The following is a 16,954-nucleotide window of genomic DNA, read 5'->3' as shown; positions in this document are numbered from 1 at the left end:
TTAAGAAAGGATGCAAAGACATAGTTTAAATAGTATAAATTATATATATTTGCTGTGTGTGTATAGTTGCATATTAAAATTAGTAAGAAAATGTTCTCTAAAATGCTAATAGGTCTGAAAAGATAAATTTTAAGTATTTCAGATCAAAACAAGGTTGAAAAGACAGGTTGAATTGAATATATCAAAAGCTATATGAACACCTGTACCACTCTTTTGTCTGTTAATTTTAATGAAAATTGCTAGTTGTACCCAAGATTTATAACTAATATTTTGGGATGCCCAGTTGATGAAAGAGTTGCTTCCACACATGTTGCTACAATTTCTGTCCTTGAGAAAAGTAAAAGATGTTTTGGAATTATTCCAGACAGGCTTGTGTGTATACATCTTGTATTTGCAACTGTGGATAGAGCCATTACAGGAAGACCCAAATGAGGCCAGAAGGACCTCTTGGACGTAACTTTGGAGACTGAGCCACTTGGATTTTCTGCAGTTCATGAAATGAATGCATAGATCAGACTTTGCTTAACCTCCATTACCTACATGCCACCTCAAGACAGCAGTCACCAAAGTCAGTCTGTCACTTGTTAGAAAACCACATTGCCTTGCTGAACTTAGACTGAAGATATATTAGACAAGTGACGATACTGTTAAAGAAAAAATAATTATTTAACACTTGTTTAAAGGGAAGGGAAGACTTTATTCAGGACATTTGTTACAGGTATCGAAAGTATTGCAATAGGGGAGAAAGTTGGGGCTCAACTCTATGCCAAAGGCAGCTGGAATTTATAGCCGTGGAGCAGAAAATGAGAGGGTCAGTGGATGGAAGATTACTAAAATCAGATGTTGAGGGTGGGGGAATTCTTGCTAAACTGACTTAGCAGGATTTTCACTAAAACTGGGCTGGGCAGGCCAAATACAAATCCCAAGGATGAGGCCTAATCAAAAAGGGGCTCAGAGAAGAAGTTTAGACAAGAAGTGTGTCTTTGTCCATATAATTAAAAACAATTTGCCTACATCCATCATTAGTGAGACACGTTCAAAGGGCAACCACCATAGTGTAATGTTTAATCTTGTTATTCATCTAGCCATTTTATTGTTGGTGGTCATATTAAGATCTTTTTTTGATCAACTATGATAATAGCACAAAGTGCTTGAGCACTTTTAATATTCCATCCACTCTTCTAGGTACCATCTCATGGAGTCCTCACGGCACCTTTATGAGGTAAGTAGTAGTATTATCCTCATTTTAGAAATAATGAAACAGACTCAGAGAAATTAAGCATTTGCCAAAGATCACAGTCAGTAAATGACACAGGCTAGTTCTGTAGGGCAAGACTACAAAGACGACAGTCTTAACCAGAAGACTGCACTTGTTTTTAAGAGCACACAAGTGGGGGCTTCCCTGGTGGCTCAGGAGATGCAGGTTTGATCCCTAGGTCAGGAAGATCCCCTGCAGAAGGAAATGGCAACTTACTCCAGTATTCTTGCCTGGGAGACCCCATGGATAGAGGAGCCTGGCGGGCTACAGTCCATGGGGTTGCAAAAGAGTTGGACATGACTTAGCGACTAAATAACAACAATCTACACTCTAATATTTAAAAAAATTTTATTGAAATATATACAATATTGTGTTAGTTTCAGATGTTAAAGTTATTCAGTATTTTTGCAGATACACTCCATTATAGGTTATTACAAGATTCATGGGTATAATTCCCTGTGATAGCTTATTGCTTATCTCTTTTATATATAGTAATTTGTGTCTTAATCCCATATCCCTTATTTGTCCTTTTCCCCTTTCCTCTCCCCTTTGGTAACCACAAGTTTATTTTCTATAAGTCTGTCTGTTTTACATTCATTTATATTATTTTTTAGATTTTGCACGTGTGATACCATAATTTGTCTCTGACATTTCATGAAGCATAATACTCTCTAGGTCCATACACATCGCTGCAAATAACAGTGCATGTATACGTGCTAAGTCGTTTCAGTCGTGTCCGACTGTGCGTGACCCTATGGAGTACAGCCTGGCAGGCTCCTTTGTACATGGGATTCTCCAGGCAAGAATATTGGAGTGGGTTGCCATGCCCTCCTCCAAGCAATCTTTTCGTTCTTTTTTAGGACTAATATTCCATCATATGTATCTGTATATGTATGTATATCTTATTAATCCAGTCATCTCTTAATGGGCATTTGGGTTGCTTTCATGTCTTGGCTCGGAGAAGGCAATGGCACCCCACTCCAGTACTCTTGCCTGGAAAATCCCATGGACGGAGGAGCCTGGAAGGCTGCAGTCCATGGGGTCGCTGAGGGTTGGACATGACTGAGCGACTTCACTTTCATGCATTGGAAAAGGAAATGGCAACCCACTCCAGTGTTCTTGCCAGGAGAATCCCAGAGACGGGGGAGCCTTGTGGGCTGCCGTCGATGGGGTCGCACAGAGTCGGACACAACTGAAGCGACTTAGCAGCAGCAACAGCATGTCTTGGCTATTGTAAATAGTGCTGTAGTGAACATTGGGGAGCATGTATCTTTTTGAATTAGTGTTTTCAGTTTTTCCAGATACCCAGGAGTGGGATTCCTAGATCATATGGTAGTTCTGTTTCTAGTTTTTTTAGGAACCTACATATCCTTTTCTATACTAGCTGCACCAATTTACATTGCTGCCAACATACACTGTAATATTTGTAGGTAATGTTTATTTTCATTTTTTAAATAACAGCTTTAATGAGATAATTACACATTATAATCACCCTTTTAAAGTGTAGAATTCAGTGGTTTTTAGTATATTCAGTAGTTTTTAAAGTTACCCAATAATTACTACTACTAATTCCAGAATATTTAGGGAACTTCCCTGATAGCTCCATTGGTAAAGAATCTGCCTGCAATGCAGGAGATCCTGGTTCGATTCCCGGGTCAGGAAGATCTGCTGGAGAAGGGATAGGCTACCCACTCCATCCAGTATTCTTGGGCTTCCCTGGTGGCTCAGCTGGTAAAAAATCTGCAGTGTGGGAGACCTGGGTTTGATCCCTGGGTTGGATAGATCCCCTGGAGAAGGGAATACCCACTCCAGTATTCTGGCCTGGAGAATTCCATGGACTGTATAGTCCATAGGGTTGCAGAGAGTTGGACGTGACTGAGTGACTTTCACTTTCTTTTTAAACATTTTTAATTCATTTTTTTATTGAAGGATAATTGCTTTACAGAATTTTGTTGTTTTCTGTCAAACCTCAACATGAATCAGCCATAGGCATACATATATCCCCTCCCTTTTGAACCTCTCTCCCATCTCCCTCCCCATCCCACCCCTCTAGATTGATACAGAGCTCCTGTTTTGAGTTTCCTGAGCCATACAGCAAATTCCTGTTGACTGTTTTACATATGGTAATGTAAATTTCCATGTTACTCTTTCCATACATCTCACCCTCTCCTCCCCTCTCCCCATGTGACTTTCACTTTCTTTCCAGAATATTTGCATCACTGTGAAAAATAATTCTATTCTCATTTATCAGTCCACTCCCCATTCCCCCGCCCTCCCCCTCAGCAAACCATTAATCTATTCCTAGGTATTTTCCTATTCTGAGCATTCCATGTGAATCATGTGGCGTATTCATTGTATATATGTAACACCTTTTTGACTCTTCACCTGTTGATGAGCACTTGGGTTGTTTCTATATCTTGGCTATTATAAATAATGCCGCGATGAACATGGGGGTACACCTGTCAGATTTGTGTCTTTGTATTCTTTGTATTTTGTATTGTGTCTTTGTATTCTTCTCGGATTTGTGTCTTTGTATTCTCTGGATAAATAGCAAGGAGTGGGATAACTGGATCTTATGATAGCTCTATCCTTAATTTTTGGAGAAATCATCTTCCAGTGTCTACACCAATTAATATTTCTACTAGCAGTGTACAAGGGCTTCCTTTTCTCCACATCCTTGCCAACACTTTGTTGGCTTTTTTGATCCTGCCTGTTCTGATAGGTGTGAAGTGATATTTCATTGTGATTTTGATTTACATTCCCCTAATTAGTGAAGTTGAACATCTCTTCATGTGTCTGTTGGCTATCTGTATATCTTCTTTGGAAACATGTCCATCAGCTTCTCTGCCCACTTTTTAACAGGTTATTTTTATTGTTGTTGATTATATGAGTTTATCAACCCCTTATCAGCAATATTATTTGCATCTATCTTCTCCCATTCAGTAGGTTTTCATTTTATTGGTTTCCTTTGCTGTATGGAAGCTTTTTAATGTGATGTAATCCCATTTATTTTTGGTTTTGTTTCCCTTGCCTGAAGAGACATACCTAGAAAGATAATGCAATGATGATGTTAAAGAGCATATTGCCTATGATTTCTTCTGGGAGTTTTATAGTTTCAGGTCTTAACATTCAAGTCTTTAATTCACTATGAGTTAATTTTAATTTTTATGTATGGTGTCAGATAGTGGTAGTTTCATTTTTTTCCATGTGGCTGTTCAGTTTTCCTAGTATGATTTACTGAAGACACTGTCCTTTCTTCACTGTATGTTCTTAAGAAATTTAAATTTTAAACTTTTAAGTAGCAAAGAGGCTTGGAAACAGATTATAAATTACTTATTTAAAGAGCTTTTAAAACACAGGTTGAATATAATCCTAGCTTATCATTTAAAAAAAGCATATCTATGTTCCAGGAAATACTTAAGATAGCTAAACTAAGACAGCTATCTTAGCTAAGCTAAGATAGTTACTGTGTTATGTTCCAATGTAAATTTTAGACCTAAAAGTAGGTATTCACCAGAGCAAATGAAATGCCACTTACAGTGAAACATTATAGTGTACACTTTTTCTGAATTAACAGTAAGGCCACAGACAACTAGAAAGGAGTAAGTAGACCTCTTATAAAGGCCTCAATTCCCTTATGAAAGAAAAGGACATAAATAATGAAAACTTAGGGGAGGAGAAAAATCATAATATAACCACTCACTGTCCATATTTATCTTTACTACTTACCTTTCATATATTTCTGATCCTCGCAATCATCCTGTGAGGCAGGCAGGATTGTGAGGCAGGCAGGGTTCAGTTTTTCATTCCAAGGAGGTATTTTCTCCATAAACACTGAAGAATGCCAAGAAAAGTTTGCTCTTGGACCTGAGTTTCCATTTATTTTAAGAATAAGTAACTTTTTAAAAAAGCAGTTTTTCTAACTTTAGTTTCAGAAATTGCATTAAACTTTTATTTTCATAGTCCATCTTTTACAAAGAAGATAAGAAATTTCTAAAGTCCATCTTTGGATTCTTTTTGGATTCACTCTGACTAAGCAACATTTTTAGTTGAGAGAAGTGTTTCTTTGTTTTGCTCACATTCTTTGAGGAACAAATGGATGTTGACTGTCCAGATGTAGGTGTTCTGAAAAGAAACATAAAGCCACACTTAGATATGGCAACAGTTCCTCCTACCTAGCCTAGATACCTACTACTATAATCATTTTCTGCTCTTCTGTAATAATTATGGCCATACATGAGCAGTAGCTGTACCCAGCAAAGTCATTCGCAGTTTGTTAAGAAAAAAAAAATCTCACTAAACAAGCTAACGGCAACATTTAGGAGGTATAAGGGGTATGTCTAGAAGCTTCTTTCATACCTGAAAGAGAAAGCTAAAGGCAAAGTCTCATTAGGACTGAGTTCCTTGTAAGACTGACATCAAAATTCATGATAATTCTAAGCAAAGACTGCAAAAACATTTTTTAGTTCACAGCTCAAGACCACTTCCTTTCTCAAAAGTGAAGAATCTCAACCTATGCATACAGGTACCATTCTGTTGCATTTTCACCTTTACACAAGGTGAGCTCTAGAGGGCAAAACGAAGATCATGGCATCTGGTCCCATCATTTCATGGGAAATAGATGGGGAAACAGTGTCAGACTTTATTTTTTGGGGCTCCAAAATCACTGCAGATGGTGACTGCAGCCATGAAATTAAAAGACGCTTACTCCTTGGGAGGAAAGTTATGACCAACCTAGATAGCATATTCAAAAGCAGAGACATTACTTTGCCAACAAAGGTCCGTCTAGTCAAGGCAATGGTTTTCCCAGTGGTCATGTGTGGATGCGGAGAAGGCAATGGCACCCCACTCCAGTACTCTTGCCTGGAAAATCCCATGGACGGAGGAGCCTGGTGGGCTGCTGTCTATGGGGTCGCACAGAGTTGGACACGACTGAAGCGACTTAGCAGCAGTAGCAGCAGCAGCATGTATGGATGTGAGAGTTGGACTGTGAAGAAAGCTGAGCGCTGAAGACTTGATCCTTTTGAACTGTGGTGTTGGAGAAGACTCTTGAGAGTTCCTTGGACTGCAAGGAGATCCAACCAGTCCATTCTAAAGGAGATCAGTCCTGAGTGTTCTTTGGAAGGAATGATGCTAAAGATGAAACTCCAGTACTCTGGCCATCTCATGCAAAGAGTTGACTCATTGGAAAAGACTCTGATGCTGGGAGGGATTGGGGGCAGGAGGAGATGGGGACGACAGAGGATGCGATGGCTAGATGGCATCACTGACTCGATGGACGTTGAGTCTGAGTGAACTCCGGGAGTTGGTGATGGACAGGGAGGCCTGGCGTGCTGTGATTCGTGGGGTCGCAAAAAGTCAGACACAACTGAGCGACTGAACTGAACTGAACTGTATATTCCAGTGCTTTTTAACAGAACCAAGCACAGAGGGTGCTCTATAAATATCCACTGAATAAACGATTCCCCATCTGGTATGTGTGTATTTATGCCTCCTTCCACTTCATTCTCTCCAACTTTGTTCAGCCCCCAAACAATATTTGGGGTTTGTCAATCTTATCCCTTTTCTGACCCCCCAACCATGATAAACATGATACAACTTTCTCTTTCCTGCATATACCTAACAAGCAGTCTGGTCTAAATGCAAGTGGATTATTTTAAATATTCTAAATTTTCTTTTATCTGCATATATCCTGTAAGTAGAAACTTGCACGATGAATTCCTATCATATCAAACACCAAATAATCAGGAATACAGAGAAAACTAACTTGAAATTTTAAATGTCAATCCTCATATAAAAACCTCAATAAGCAGAAATAATCTAGTCTTTGCTGAATTTTGTTATTTAATTTCAAGAAGCTACCAGACTCTTTTGTAACAAAAATGTTTAAAAATTCCTTTCACAGTTACTAGAGTTAAATTTGTTAATCAGCATAATGAATAAAGTATTGAGGATTACTGAAAATAAAACATGTGCCCAGTCACATAGTTAACTTCACATCATTTCACAAATCCCTGTTCTGTTGAGTTCCTGACAGGGGAAACCGCAAAAAATAAAGGTTTAGAGCAGGAAAGTCAACCCTGACTGGTTGTCTTGGTGACACAAAGGATGAATTAAGGCAAGTGATAGGCAGACAGATTGGTGCCAGCTAGTGGGGGCTGGAAACTCATGCCAGTGTCTTTCATATGTACAGAGTGAGGTACCCCAGGCTTCTAATCAGAACTGTGTTTTTTAATAAATATTAGACTAGAAGGGTTTGAAACTAGAAGCAGGAAGACTCGGGGAATTATTGTAGTAATCCTGGCAAAGGATGAATAATGACCTGAACAGACAGCAGCAGCATGGAGTAAAAGGAGAGGACAGTTGCAAACACCTTGGAGGCAGGATGGACAGAAACTGGTGACTAACTGGGCCAGGACAGAGGGAGCAGGACTGTCAATTATATCGACCATGTAAGGTCAGAATGTCTAGAAGGGCATGTTCATTTATGGATTAAGGAAATTTAGGAGGATGGGCAGGTTTGAGTGGTTACCTCTGGGGACATGCAGGGGTGGGAAGTGGATATATTTAAGAGGCAGTTGGGAACGGGCCCAGGGAGAGGTTGGATGTAGAGAAACACACCTGGAAGTCAGTGCAGTGATGACTTCCTCAACTGCATGGCAGTTTCAGGGAGTGTTTATTAAACAGAGAAATTAGAACTCAGGGGTTAGCAATGGCCATTTATATAACTTAATGGATTAACATACCTGAAAATCAATGCTGGGCTCTTGCCTTTGGAACCAGACATGTGATTTAGGTTTGCAGAACTTGGAGTCTTTCTCTCTGGGGTCTTCAGGCTGAGTTTACTCGTAGGAGTGGTAGGATTGCTCTTCAGTGCTGACAGAAAGCTTCTGCTTTTTCCATGATGTTTAACTGTTCTGTTGCACGTTTTACAAGTAATCAACTGCCACAAAAAGAAGAAACAGTGAGTCTTATTTCTCCTTGTAATTTAATCCAATAAACTGTATATTCATTAAATTCTTATAGGTAAGACACCCTTTAATATCTGGGCATTTATACCTTTATAACATTTTTTTTTTTTGAAGAAAAATTCCAAGCCTTTTCCCAATAAAATATGGCAAAATATCACTGAAAATAATTGACTCCTTCAGACCCTTAGTGAATCTATATATAAATACAAGTCTAAAGTAATTTATAAAACCAGGCATATGAATTCTCACATTTTCATCCTTCTTCACTTCATTAGGAATAGAGGTTGACTTTCTTTTCAGGATTCGTTGTTCAAGACATGGTCCATTTTACAGCTAAATGCTCTTCTACACACCTGACTCACAAGGCACCAGATTCGGCCCAGGCCTCAACAAAATTAACAAACTAGTTTATGAGAAGTACTCTGATGTTCATGAGCAGGTAAAAATGCATTCACAGAGGTTTAAGTTGCTTTATGAAAATGCACTTACCTGTCCAACAACGGTAAACTCGTAAATATGGCAAATAAACCAATCCAAGTTGTTACTGACTGTAGTCTAAGGCCAGACCTAATCTGTCATAGTGTCCACCATGCCCAGCACAGTGCCTAGTAGTAACCAGGCACTGGAATAGTTGGTAAATGTTTAACACAGAACATGCACATAAAGTGTACCTAATACTGGTCGCTACATACTAAACCATAACTAATTTAATTTGGTTGTTTCATTCCACTTTACATCTCCAATATATAACACTGTTTGGCATAATGTAAGATTCTCAATAAATGTTTGATGAATGAACATAAGAGACACTTATCTTTGTTGGACGTAAATACATACTCTGACATGGAGAGGGTGACTGAAGAAATGACACTGGTACCTAATACTTTATGCTCTTTCCTTATGTATACCTAATACAGTTTACTGTGTCTGAATAAAAGGACCATTAGCTGAAAATATTTAGTGGTTAACTGCAGATGACGTCACACTGGTGAGCTCAAGAAATCCTCAAATCTGTGAAAATAACTGTTCAACAGTAAGATCTGGGCATTGAGAGTTCATGATGTCTGGTTTTAGGTAACATTGAAAAACAAAACTAAGCTGTACTCGTGATGAAACAGTAATCACGAGAAAAAAAATCTTATGTATATATTTTGACAATCTAAATATACTACTATAAACCTCTGAGTTATATTCAGGCTAATTCTTAACCTTATCGTAAGTGAAAGAAAGTCTAGTTTACTTACACAGAATGGAATCGAAATCTTACCAGCACACTTTTGGAGTCTTTGTACTTTTTCAGAATTTTTGCTTCTTTAAAACTGAGTGTATAATTTCTTGCTTCTCGATTCAGAAGTTTTTGTATTTTGGGTGTCAGTTTGGGCTTGGGTTTGAGGCGCACTCGAGATTTATCCTGAACAAGCAACTGGAAACAGTATGGACATGTTCCTTCAAAAGTGCTTTTATCATCTAAAATTACACAAGTAAAACCCAGAAGTCAGCAAATCAGAGTATTCTGTTCCCACAAACTATCAATATTATAGATGCAAAAGAGTATATTATTTAATATGAGCAAATACAAATTTCCCTTAAGCAAAACTCAAAATGTAAGAATCTACAAAGATAAAATGACAAAAATTTATTTTACAAAACACTGTAGTTCTATTGAGTCACTCTTTAGCAACAGATAGGTTAAGTCCCCGCCCTTTTTCACATCATGCGAAATGCCAGGCTGGATAAAGCACAAGCTGGAATCAAGATTGCCGGGAGAAATATCAATAACCTCAGTTATGCAGATGACACCATCTTTAATGGCAGAAAGCAAACAAGAATTAAAAAGTCTCTTGATGAAAGAAGAGAATGAAAAACGTGGCTTAAAACTCAACATTCAGAAAACTAAGATCATGGCATCCGGTCCCATCACTTCGTGGTAAATAGATGGGGAAACAGTGACAGACTTTATTTTTTGAGGCTCCAAAATCACTGCAAATAGTGACTGCAGCCATGAAATTAAGACTCTTGCTCCTTGGAAGAAAATCTGACCAACCTAGACATTATATTAAAAAGCAGACGTTACTTTGCCGACAGAGGTCCGTCTGGTATTTCCAGTAGTCATGGATGGATGTGAGAATTGGACTATAAACATAAAGAAAGCTGAGTGCCGAAGAATTGATACTTTCGAACTGTGGTGTTGGAGAAGACTCTTGAGAGTCCCTTGGACTGCAAGGAGATTAAACCAGTCAATCGTAAAGGAAATCAATCATGAATATTCACTGGAAGGACTGATGCTGAAGCTGAAACTCCAAAACTTTGGCCACCTGATGCGAAGAACTGACTCATTTGAAAAGACCCTGATGCTGATGTGAAAATAATTATGCTCAACAGTAAGACGTGAAGGGGAAAGAAGGGGACAACAGAGGATGAGATGATTGAATGGCATCACTGACTCGATGGACATGAGTTTGAGCAAGCTCTGGGAGCTGGTGATGGACAGGGAAGCCTGGCTTGCTGCAGTCCATGGGGTTGCAGTCAGACACAACTGAGTGACTGAACTGAGCCACTCTTTGATATGTTGTTCATTGTTGCTACCAAGTAAAAAAAGGCTGTAAGTCTCACAAATTTTACAAACACATTTATCATGAAATAACAATATTGGGACTTTTCTTTTTTAAACAATCAGTTTTGTGAGCTGGGCTTTGTCTGCAGTACAAGGTAACAGGACAACAGACTTGCCCCAGGCCCTTTATGCAATCAAGAAAGCATTCACTGACCATCTACCATGCTAGGCTGGAGACATAAATATGGAAGTAAAGGAATTGCTATCTTTATAGACTTCATGTTCTTGGGGAGCCCTAGGGAAATGAAGGTAAGACTGGTAAGAAGTGTAACAGAATATGATTAAAATGCCCTGAAAATTATTAAACTCTATATAGACTAGCTAGAAACATTTCAAAGAGGCTTGACAAAGGTCACTGTAGATGACTATAAACTCTTACCTGTATTTGGAAAAGGCATCTATTATTGGTAAAGGGCTTTTGGGTACAAGTACAGTAAAAAAGCAAGCATGGTTATTTAGGGAAAGATGAAGTGTGAAGGTGATGTTGCTGAAAAGGAAGGTGGGCACACCATCTGTATAAATATTTAAGGGTAAGTCCTGTGTTAAGTGCTAGGAATAGCACTATTGAAAAGCTAAGGACCATGCTTGTAACTTAGCTCTGAAAAGTGTAAAATTCATTCACACTGAGAGACTGTTACGTGCCAAGCACTGGTTGTGGGAGATACCATGGTGAACACAGCACAATTCATGGAGAAAGACAATGAACACAATGCCAAATGTTAAGTGCTGGGGAGAAAAAAGAAAGACTGGAAAGGAGAATGTGGATTGCTGATATAGCTGATATTTTCTTAAATAGGGAAGCCAGGGAAGGCTTCGTGGGGTGACATTTTCAAGAGATCAGAAGGAAATGAGGAAGGAATCCAAGTAGGTAAGGTAAGACTTAGGTAAGGTAAGACTTCCAGGTACTGGAAGGGCAGTTGCAAAGGCCATGACACAACATGGGGGCCTGGCAGTGGTTGAAGTTCAGTGAGAAAAAGGGAGAGCAGCTCAAAGAGGTAATGCAGACCTGTGACATAGGTACACCTGTAGGCTCATAAAGATCTTCACTTTTACTGAGGTGGACGGTCATTTCAGAGTTTGTAGCAGAGAACTGACATGAATCTAGCTTAGGTTTCCGTTAGGCTCACACTGACTGCTGGATTGAGCCTGGACTGTAGAGATGCATGGGAGCTGTGGGCAATAATCCAAGAGAGAAACTGATGGCTTGGACAGGGTGGTAAGAGGGATGTGGAAAGAGGTGGCTAGATGTTGGATACATTTTAAAGCCAACAGGATTTGCTGGCATATTGTCCTGGGGAGGAAGACTGTTAGTGAGACAAGAGTGGCTCCTAGGTTTTTGGGCTGAATGAATCTTAAGGATGGGGTTACTGGTTACTAAAATGGGAAGAACTGGGGAAGGGGGGTTGTCGTGTTGGGGGATAAAGCTCGAGTTTTCGCCTAATGTGACATTCAAAAAAGTTGTCAATGCATCTGGATGAGTCTAGGATTCAGGGGAGTCGTCTGAACTGGGATATAAGTTTGGAAGTCCTCAGTATGAAGAATTTAAAACCCGTAAGACTGCATGAAAAACTGTCATCAAGGAATTGGGCGTAGGTAGAAAAGACGTCCAAGGGCTGAGTCCTGGGACACTCCATCATTTGGAGGGTGGGGAAGGAGGCGCCAATAAAGCAGATCAAGAAGTACTGGCTAAAGAGGCAGGAGTTGAACTCGGTGATGATTTGGAAGCCAAGTGAAGAAACTATTTCGAGTAGATTGATCAATCGTGTCAAATGCCAATAAAAGGTCAGGCAAGGTAAGTCATGTTAAGGCATTCGGTTTTTGTTTTTGTTTTTTTTCTTTTTTTTTTACGGAACTGAGAAGCCTCTGGAGGGGGGTTTATAATGGCCGTGGATCGATCAGATTTCTCTGGATCATCTGGTTCGTTGTGCGGAAGGGAAGGAGCGGGGCCACTAGAGCCCGACCCACAACCAACGGGCGTCCTCCTTACCGTGTGACGAGCTGTAGGCCCAGCTGCAAAAGAGACAGACACTAGTAAGGGACGGGACACACCCGCCTGCCGCTCGCCTCCCGCTTCCCCTCCCTCCTCTCTTACAGGAGGTAGCGGGCCTGGCCCGGGCAGCTATTTTGTAGTTTCCACGCCGCGGCCTCAAGGTAGTGCTTCTGCCTCATCCCCGCCGATATCCCACGCCGCAGAGACCCGGTTGCAAAAAGGAGACTCCGGAAGCCGGCTTCCTAAAGCGGCGTACTTTGACGTCCGGATCCGACCGTCCTCTGGAGCCAGGCACCCTCGGCTGAAGGGTTCCGGTCCCTCCGCGTCCGGGCGGGCGTCCGGGGACCGACCCTTCTGCCGCCTTTGGCCCCGCCCCCGGGTTCCGCCTGGTCCCCGCGGGCTGGGAGTCAAGTGAAAGTGTTATTCGCTCAGTCGCATCCCACTCTTTTAGAGACTATGGACGGTAGCCCAGCAGGCTCCTCTGTCCATGCAGTGGGTTGCCATTCCCTTCTCCAGGGGATCTTCCCGACACAGGGATCGAACCTGGGTCTCATGAATTGCAGGCAGATTTTTCAGTCTGAGGATCACATCACATGGGAGCCTGAGCGGAGTAGCTTGACTGGGGTGGGTTGGCAGTGTCTGGAGCCGAGGGTGCGCCCGCCTCCAGCACCGTCGCCTCTAGACTTGGGAGCCCGGGTCTTGACCTGAGCCGCGGCGGGTGGACGCGGGACCAACAAGGGGGTCGCTGGGGTCTCCAATTCAGCCTGCTCTTGGAAGGGGCGCTAACGAGCTTATCTTTATTATTATTTTTTTTTTTTTCAGTTTTTAATTGAAGTGAAATTCACCTAACTCGTTAGCCATTTTAAGGCTAACTACACAGCTCAGTGATATGTAGTACAATTGCAAAGTTGCACCGTTACTAGTTTGGAAACAGTTGTATCAGCGTAGGGGAAACCTCATACGCCACTAGGAGTTACTCCCCATTGTCCCCTCCCTCCCGGCCCCTGGCAACCGCTGATAACGCTTTTTAAAATTTGTTTTATTTTTCGTTGTGCTGGGTCCTCATTGCTGCATACGCTTTTCTCTAGTCGCAGGGAGTGAGGAAGTGGAACTACTCTCTAGTTCCCATGCGCGTGCTTCTCGTTGCGGTGACTTCTGTTGTTGCCAAGTATGGGCTCTAGGTTCTGCCCGCTTCAGTAGGTGAGGCAGGTGAGCTCAGTAATTGTGATGCTGGGGCTTGGTTGCTCCACAGTATGTGGGATCTTTCCACTCCAGGGATGGAACCCATGTCCCCTACATTAGCAGGCAGATTCTTTACCACTGAGCCACCAACCTCAAGTAAATGGAATCATACATGGGGTCTTTCAGGTGAGGCTTCTTCCATTTGGTATAGTGTTTTTGAGGTTCATACACTTTGTATTATGTATCAGAACTTCATTCCTTTTTACAGCTGAGCAGTGAGAGTCCCTTGGACTGCAAGGAGATCAGCCCTGGGTGTTCTTTGGAAGGAATGATGCTAAAGCTGAAACTCCAGTACTTTGGCCACCTCATGCGAAGAGCTGACTCATTGGAAAAGACTCTGATGCTGGGAGGGATTGGGGTCAGGAGGAAAAGGGGATGACATAGGATGAGATGGCTGGATGGCATCACCGACTCAGAGGAGCCTGGGGGGCTACAGTCCATGGGATCGTAAAGAGTCAGACACGACTGAGCATGCCATGCCATACCATAGCATTCAGTGAATAAAGAAATTGAGGCAGTGAAAGGTTAAGTTGTTTGCCTGAGGATGCATGTCTGATGAGTGATAAACGTGAGTTTGAGTGAACTCTGGGAGATGGTGATGGACAGGGAGGCCTGGTGTGCTGCGATTCATGGGGTCACAGAGAGTCGGACACGACTGAGCAACTGAACTGAACTGAAGTGTATATATGTTGTCACCAAGTCATGTCCAACTCTTTGCAACCCCATGGACTGCAGCACACCAGGGCTCCCTGTCCTTCACCATCTCCCAGAGTTTGCCCAAGTTCATGTCCATTGAGTCATTGATACCATCCAAACATCTCATCCTCTTGCATCCCCTTCTCCTCCTGCCTTCAGTCTTTCCCAACATCAAGGTCTTTTCCAGTAAGTTGGCTGTTCACATCAGGTGGCCAAAATATTGCAACTTCAGCATCAGTCCTTCCAATAAACATTCAGGGTTGATTTCCTTTAGGATTGACACCTAATTTTATCTCTTCAGTCATTCATGGACATGTGAGCTGTTTCTGCTTTTTGGCTATTGTGAACACTGCTGCTGTGAACTTGAAGGTGTGTTAGTTTCTATTCTTTTGGATTTATACCTGGCAGTGTAATTGTTGGCTTATACTGTAATTCCATTTTTAACAAGGATTCCAACGTCTCCACATCTTCACCAACACTCATCTTCTGGTTTTGTTTTGTTAATTCTAATCATCCTATTAAGTGTGAAGTGACATCTCTTTGTGGGTTTGATTTGCATAATGATGTTAAGCATCATTTCATGTGTTGTTGGCAACTTGTATATCTTTGAAGAAATGTCTGTTCCAGTTCTTTGTCCAGTTTTTAATTGGATTGTTTGCCTTTTGTTGTTGAGTTGTTGCAGTTTTAAAAAATGTGTTCTGGATGCATGCATATGTGCTAAGTCGCTTCAATCATGCCCTCTATTTGCAACCAGGACTGTAGCCCACCAGGCTCTTCTGTCTATGGGACTCTACAGGCAAGAATAGTGCAGAGGGCTGCCATGACCAGGTATATTCTGGATACTAGACTCTTATTTATCCTTCATTTTTAAGTTCAGAAAGAAGTCACATGATGCAAAAGTTTGTAAACAGAAAGTATCTATTTAACACCAGATTTTAATTTTTCAGAAGAAAAGTTACTACATATGCTCTTCCCACCTTTCCACCCTATTTCTGTGAGATGATCAACAGTGGCAGTGGGGTCTCTTCTCCTTCTGTACCATTACACACATAAGCACATGTATGAATGCCTGCATGCATGCTAAGTCATTTCAGCCATGTCTGACTCTTTGTGACCCTATGGACTGTAGCCCACCAGCCTCCTCTGTCCATGGGATTCTCCAGGCAAGAGTACTGGAGAGGGTTGTCATGCCCTCCCCCAGGGTGTCTTCCTAACTCAGGGGTCGAAACTGCTTCTTTTATGTCTCCTGCATTGGCAGGTGGGTTCTTTACCACTAGTGCCACCTGGAATGCCCGTATGAATATATAAATATCCCCAAATTCCATTACCACATACCCAGCAACAACAAAACAAGACATATACAAAAAACTAAAACCAAAAGTAAAATATTAGTCCTTTACCACATTACTTGACTTTTTCCTTAACAACAAGTCATACACATCTCTCCAGTATACTGGAGATTACATATATATATATATATATATATATATACACACATACTCGCATGCTTTTAATAGCTGACAATATGACAAAATGTAATGAACCATAATTTATTTAACCATTTTCCTATCGATGAACATTCAGTTTTTTTCAGTGCTTTGCTAGTTCTAATAGTGCAGCAGCAATATCTTGTATATGCTGCTGCTGCTGCTGCTGCTGCTGCTAAGTCGCTTCAGTCGTGTCCGACTCTGTGCGACCCCATAGATGGCAGCCCACCAGGCTCCCCGTCCCTGGGATTCTCCAGGCAAGAACACTGGAGTGGGTTGCCATTTTGTATATGCTAATGCTTTTTATTTCCTTTGTCTGAATTCCTAAAAGAGAAATTACTGAGTGGAATGATATCCATATTTTAATTTCCTAGATCATCCAAGAAAGGTTGTAGCAATTCACACTCCCAGCATCAATATCTGAGAAAGCTGGGTCAAATTGGATAGGTGAAAAGGTGAAGGTCATTAGCTTACTTAAATACCACTGACATAAAGCCTCTTTTCATTTATTTCTTGATGGTTTGCATTTTCTTTTGTGAAAAGTAATCTTCATTGAGTTGTTTATCAATTTCTGGGAATCTTTGTATTTTGGTGAAATTCATCCTCTGCTTGTCATTTATGATGCAATGTTTCCTTACTTAACTTTTTTTTTCTTGTATAAAATATTAAATTTATTGGTCTTTTTGGGGAATTTGA

At 41.0% G+C, this 16,954-nt stretch overlaps 1 protein-coding gene across 1 annotated transcript; it reads right to left on the bottom strand.

Moving 5' to 3' along the window:
- Positions 1-5,117: 5,117 nt before the first annotated feature.
- On the bottom strand, positions 5,118-13,091 carry C22H18orf21 (chromosome 22 C18orf21 homolog). The gene is made up of 5 exons (XM_006054972.3): positions 12,936-13,091; positions 12,831-12,853; positions 9,497-9,696; positions 8,005-8,201; positions 5,118-5,383 (listed from the first exon to the last, which is right to left on the bottom strand). Exons 1-5 carry the CDS (start codon positions 13,010-13,012, stop codon positions 5,230-5,232), a joined length of 651 nt encoding a protein of 216 aa, XP_006055034.1. The 5' UTR covers positions 13,013-13,091; the 3' UTR covers positions 5,118-5,229.
- Between the last annotated feature and the right edge of the window lie 3,863 nt (positions 13,092-16,954).

This window comes from Bubalus bubalis, chromosome 22 (genome assembly GCF_019923935.1).
Source record: "Bubalus bubalis isolate 160015118507 breed Murrah chromosome 22, NDDB_SH_1, whole genome shotgun sequence".
NCBI lineage: Eukaryota > Metazoa > Chordata > Mammalia > Artiodactyla > Bovidae > Bubalus > Bubalus bubalis.
The sequence above is the reverse complement of the archived record's forward strand: the minus strand, read 5'-3'. Positions and strand labels throughout refer to the sequence as shown.

What these genes read in the sequence shown, in the direction of transcription:
- C22H18orf21 (XM_006054972.3), bottom strand. Translation starts at nt 13,012, where the DNA reads ATGAGGCAGAAGCACTACCTTGAGGCCGCGGCGTGGAAACTACAAAAT. An exon ending in GGCCAGGCCCGCTACCTCCT is followed by an intron (nt 12,854 to 12,935) that starts GTAAGAGAGGAG and finishes TCTCTTTTGCAG; the next exon opens with CTGGGCCTACAGCTCGTCAC. An exon ending in GGCCTACAGCTCGTCACACG is followed by an intron (nt 9,697 to 12,830) that starts GTAAGGAGGACG and finishes GTGTAATTTTAG; the next exon opens with ATGATAAAAGCACTTTTGAA.